This window comes from Oreochromis niloticus, unplaced genomic scaffold (assembly GCF_001858045.2).
Source record: "Oreochromis niloticus isolate F11D_XX unplaced genomic scaffold, O_niloticus_UMD_NMBU tig00008103_pilon, whole genome shotgun sequence".
NCBI classification, from domain to species: Eukaryota; Metazoa; Chordata; class Actinopteri; order Cichliformes; family Cichlidae; genus Oreochromis; species Oreochromis niloticus.
Genome location: NW_020328975.1, coordinates 6,279 through 12,279, shown reverse-complemented (window position 1 = coordinate 12,279; position 6,001 = coordinate 6,279). Strand labels below are relative to the sequence as shown.

The window sequence follows — 6,001 nt, the reverse complement described above, 5'->3', positions numbered from 1 at the left end:
GAAGTGCTTGTGGAAAAGCAACTCAAGAAGAAGAAAAGTGCTTCGCTTCTTCCTCCGCAGGCCACTCCGCCTCATCTTCCTCCACCTCTATTCCAGCTTAATTTCCCTTCTCCTCTCCCTCCCCTCTCTCCCCAATAATTTCATAATAAACAAAATTGACTGCATTTTAAATATGTCTGATCAGTGTCTTCATTCAAGAATGAATTGTCTTTGTCACAGAGTCATGTGTATTTTGTCTTTCCTCGGGCTGGTGATCCTCGCGGACGTTCAGCCCTGGAGTCCAGATTATTAGTGTTTTAATCACATTTAGTGTTACATTTTAGATCACCACAATAGGATATCCACAATTTAGGATTCAGGCATTTGTTTTAGTTTGATATCGTAATCATTCTATGATTGAGTCGTTAACAGAACCAGCAGTTAGCAGCAATAACTTCAAATCAATGACATTTGCAAGCATTCCTTTATACACAGCATTTCAGTCAGGTTGAGGTCTGGACTTCCATGATGTAGATTTGCTGCTGTGCTTGGGGTCATTATCCTGTTGCATGGCCTAATTTAGAAGAAGCTTTATCTGTCGGACAGACAGCCTCACATTTGACTCTAAAACACTTTGGCATACAGAGGAGTTCGTTGACTGCAAGGTGCTTTATTGCTTGTGTCTGCAGAAGAAGCTCAAATCACCACACTTGAACCAGCATATTTGACAGTGGGTTTGAGATGTTTAAGGGTTTGAGTGTCTGAAATACTGACATGTGAACGCCAGAATATAATGGTGAGATTTTAGTGCTGGTTAGATTGCATACACACTGCACATTATAAGGTTTTACAATTTTGCATCTGTGACCATTCAAACACCAGACAGTACTGAATGTTTCTTCTTTCTTTGTGCAACTTTACAATCATAATGTCCATTTTTGGGTTTTCGGGGATTTTTAGGGAAAGAAGGGAAGTTTTATTTTTAATGATCAGTATCAGTGATTAATCACTACAGTGGGATAAATAAACTTGTCATGTTTTCACAGATTTATTTGACATTACATCATATTTGTAAGAGGAACATTCATTAGGTTTAAACAAAATCATACAAAAGAATTGTAACGCTTGCATATTGTTAACCTAGAAGCACTTTTAGTCTTTGTTAGGTTTATCGAAAAAGAATTTGGCAAACACCCTTTTTTGAATGTCATGCTCTTGCAGGCTGCAGTAACATTTGAGTTTTGTAAGTGCAAAGGTCATTCAAACAGGTGTGACATTACAATCCTTGGTTTATGTACATTTTGGAGCTTGTCAACATTCAGCATTTCCAAAAGCAGAATGAAAGTTTGAAAAAAAAAATTCAGTAAGCTTGAAGATATATTTACATGTATATTTATTTTCCTTCCTTGTGGTCATACAAATTCTGCCTCTGATGCTTCTGACTTCAGATGTTAGTAAAAAAATATTGTTAACTGGGCAAAACAGTTTTTCTTTTAAACATATCAGGAGGTTTATTTCCCTGACATCATCTAAACACAGCTCCTTTGCAATACTGATAAAGTTTCTCTGTACTTTGCCACATTATATTACAGCAGATCTAGAAGTTGTATCTAAATGGTGATTCTCCATTAATGAATTTGTATAAGGTCAAGTCCTGGATATTTTACTAACTGTAACAACAAACCACTGCTTCCTACTCTATGCATTATAATCTACAGCATCTACAAAGACACCTTCCAACAAACGGCTACACTCTATGATCTCAGCAATGATAATTAAAGGTTTGTGCTTTCTAGACATTCCCTGTAATGGAAAGAGCAGAGGGGTGTGGTACTTCATCACGGCCAGAAGGAGGCACTGTGTAACCATCAAACAAAAGACCCCAGTGTTGATAAGGCAAGGTACTGTACGTTACCACAGGGTATGAGGATACAGGTAGTGGCAAAATCATTCAATCCATCATCAGTCACCGCAAATCAGAATAAATTTGTTACGTTCATTCAGGTCCTGATGTATTTTTATAGCTGCATAAACTACTAAGAGAAAGATATTAAACAAAAAAGATAAATCAGATAGATTCAATTAATGTCTCTTTTTTAACCCGTCATGAACTTCAGTGGTATTTTAAGAGAATAGTAGTAGTTATGAAAGGGTAGTACTTCAGAAAGTCTGAGGATCCATGAGTGCAAGGCCATTCAGAAATAGTCACAATATATCTTGACCCAGCTCTAATTTGTGAGTGAAATCTATGAAGGTGTGGATATTTAACAGTTCATAAGGTCCTTTCTCTTTTTTTTCCTTCTTGAATTTGTCTTTCAAGTGGAAGACATTTGATTTCAGACGGGACGATGAGGCACAGCCCCTCACAAGCTCAGGTCGATGATGATGTGCTCAAAGATCTGCGTGTTTCCCTTGAAGCTCGAGGAAAAAATAAAGTCCCTGCGGTCGGTAGATACCACGGTGAAAGAGCGTGGGGCTTGGATGTACACCTCCTTAAAGCGGTCAAAGATTTTGTTGTCCTCATCCCACAGGTAGATCTGTGAGAAGGTGTAGTCGCTTCCCAGAGCCAGATAGTAACGTTCCTTGAAAGAGAACGGCTGGAGAATCATGGAGCCTCGAGAGGGCAAAGCTTGGATCTCAGCAAACTGTTTGGTGCCCCAACGCAGAACTTTGGAATCACCGATATACCGCGTCATAGCCAGGTAGAGCTCCTCCTTGATCCGGAAGTGTTTCACAACCACTACATCCTCCATGTTGGGGATCTCACCCTGCAGGATGAACTTCTGGTTGCTCCGGCTCCACTGGTAGATCACTGGAACCTGTGAGCGGCTCGCTAGAATAAGGTGAGCTTTCCCATCCAAGTCCAGAAACTCTACATCCGTGTCGCGGTACCACTCGTGCAGTGACTGGTACGAATAAAAGCCATTATCATTCCACTTGTAGAGGGTGGAGAGGCCAGCTTTTGAGCTGTCAGCAATCACAAAGAACCAATCAGAGCCAATCTGGAAGGCCTCAATATCATTGGGCTTAGAGATCTTGGACACTTCGATATCCTGGAACTTATTGAACCTGCTTTGGTCGTCATCAAACTTGTAAATGTGGGAACCACCAAACAGCTGAGCCACAATGACAAACACCTCATTTTCGATGACGACAGATTTGCACCCCACAATGGACTGACCTAAAGGGCAGAGAAACACATGAATCGCGTGAGAATGAAACTGGGAGCATTCTGGGAGTGTTTGTTAGCCTAATGTGTGATTTAGACTTCCTAACTTACAGTGTCACTGGAAACTCCCTTTAACCCTTCACCCAACCTTCCACGTAACCTGACATGCACCTCCTGCCCACATAGCAAAATTGGTATGGCCCAGATCTGGCCAACACAATGTGCTTACACATGGCCACATACCGCAAAGACTGACGGCCCTTTGGTGACCCAGATCAGGTTTGCCAGAGGAGGCCCAGACATGGGCCAGCACAAGGCCAGTTGCAGACACACTGGTGGTCCTGTGCTAGCCCATCTCTGGCACCAAAGACCGTCATTCTTTGCGGTATGTGGGCCATGTGTAAGTTGTGTGCAGCCACGGGCCAGTCGCAGACACACAGCTGACCCTGTGCTGGCCCAGATGTCAGCCAAATGTGTACCTTAATCAAGCCATGTAATAACAACATGTGCCGAAACATAAATAGTGCAAAAGTAACATTACGAACCTCTGTTCAGACAGTGAATGAACTGATTCTTTTACAGCACATTTCCTTTCCCAAAGTCATACCTGAATTTGAAACGTTGGCTACCATAGCAGTATAGTATATCAACATGGCACTTGGGTCTTCCAACTAAAATAGGAAAATAGGAACATAAACAGTGCCATCATTGCCAGACCTGGCCCACATCTGGTTGACATATACCCTGCCATGACACCAGTCAGTCAGAAGTGCCAGCTTGATGCCGGATCAGGGGAAGACCTGTTTCTATGAGCCTGGGCCACATGACCCAAACCACAATCGAGCAAGATATGGCATGCCATCACATAGACAGTGCCATCTATACCAGGCCTGGCCCATATCTGGATGGCATACGTCTTATCATGCCAGAAGTCAGCCAGCAGTGCCGGCTTGATACCAGATCTGGGCCAGACCTGCTTGCTATGTGGGTTAGAGATGTAACTACACATTGGGTCGACACAGCCTGCAAGGACTTAAATGGTTAGAAGGTTGCGCTGCAGGATCAAGAGGGGTTTCCAGTTATCTCGTAGGTTAGGACACATTTCCTGCAAAAGTCGAAATCAAAATTTACCTGTGATGTTATCATAAGTCCTGAAGTTCATTTCTATGTGGTCCCACTGGAAAATCATACAGCTCTCTGTGCTGGGAGCAGAAATGGCCACGTAGACATCATTCTTATAGCTGAATGTGTCAACAGACAACGATTCTGAGGCAACAGACTGATGAAGGATGAAATCTGTGGAAAGGAACATCGGGAAATGTATTTTTCACAAACCAGCAAAGCCACGTTAAATGAATAACCTCTACACAACTTAGAAAGACTGTGCTGAGTTCTCTGATCCTGATCTCAGCTGGACATGAGAGAAGGGCAGCTGGCTCAGGTGTTTCTCACCTGTGGAGACACACTCATTCTGCAGGCTGGTCATATCATTGAGGCGCTTGCCCTTCATGTCCTCTGGTCCAGCACACACAACATCCGACACTGTGGCATTGGTGTTCTTTAACCACGTCATAAGCCACTTGGCTCTGCAGTCACATTCAAAGGCATTGCCTCGCAGGTCCCTGCAGAAAGGGAATATTGTGTTTCATGGCTGAATTGGGAGAAAGACAGACTGCAAGAATTACTCAGTACGCTATTTGCCTATTTAACTATGTACAAACTTACAGCTCTATAAGGGAGTCAAGGTCAATGAAGAGGTCCCTGGGCAAGGCTTTAATGTTATTGTTTGCCAAAGACCTGGAAACAAATGCAGTTGATTATGAAAAAGAGACATCATTAAATCATGTATAACAGATAACAGTTGTATTTTCAGTCACTGGAACATACAAGTGAGTCAGGTCCCTGAGTCCTCTGAAGGCATATTTGGATGTAGTCTCTAGTTTGTACTCTCATGAATCTATGGATCAACAAGAAGAAAAAGAAAGTATATTTTTTGATCAATTTCAACATTTTGCCAGCTAGTAAACCAAATGGTAAATGGACTGGTTCTTGTACAGCACTTTTCTATTTTGCCTGAGCACTCGAAATCCTTGAAACCTGTCTAATTCAGATCAGGACCTCAAAGCACCAGCAGCCCAGATCAGCTGATCACAGCCTGGACACAAAGAAAATTTACTGAAGCTTTGAATAGAAATTGCGATTTTTAACCTCTTGTTGAGCCACTACAACCAATTTTAGAGTTCCCCACCTGCTGAATCCACTTTAACCCGTTCCTTACTCATTTCTGTTTAGAGTCGCTCTCTACAATGTAGAGATATTTTAAAATCTTTCGTCTTTTTCTCTGCTCATGTTCTACCAAACTGATTCAAGCTGCGTATATTTATGAGAATTAAAATTTAAAGAAGTAAAGGTCATTTTCTTATGTATTAATGTTACTTTAATGATACATTAATATAGCACAAGGTTCAATTAGCTTTGCACAAAAATAGCTGGTAGAAAAATCCCTTTAATGGGACCACAGAGGAAATATTTGCTGGAGCACACCTCGTGTCCCCCAGAATCCTTACTTTGTCCATGTGAATTTTAAACAATCAAATCTTGTGAAAATGGCCACAACTTGTATATTTAACACAGACATAATAGGGGAGACCGGGGATAATTTCTCCAATCAGGGCTAAGTTTCAAATGATGTGACTCATCCTGTGCATGCCCAATTCAGTTCTGCTATCACATGTGAAAAATCAGCACATTTTGTCAAACACAGACAATATAACACGAAAAAAAGTAATTTGTATGCCAAAAAGTAAGTTTTTCTACTTTATTTCAATTTCTAATAGCATTATCTGCTTTGCA

General features: G+C 41.5%; 1 protein-coding gene across 1 annotated transcript; it reads right to left on the bottom strand.

Moving 5' to 3' along the window:
• Positions 1 to 2,337: 2,337 nt before the first annotated feature.
• On the bottom strand, positions 2,338 to 5,430 carry LOC109199048 (leucine-rich repeat LGI family member 2-like). Its single transcript, XM_019354365.2, has 6 exons — positions 5,397 to 5,430; positions 5,036 to 5,096; positions 4,874 to 4,945; positions 4,601 to 4,770; positions 4,280 to 4,444; positions 2,338 to 3,160 (listed from the first exon to the last, which is right to left on the bottom strand). Exons 1-6 carry the CDS (start codon positions 5,428 to 5,430, stop codon positions 2,343 to 2,345), a joined length of 1,320 nt encoding a protein of 439 aa, XP_019209910.1. The 3' UTR covers positions 2,338 to 2,342.
• Positions 5,431 to 6,001: the final 571 nt, after the last annotated feature.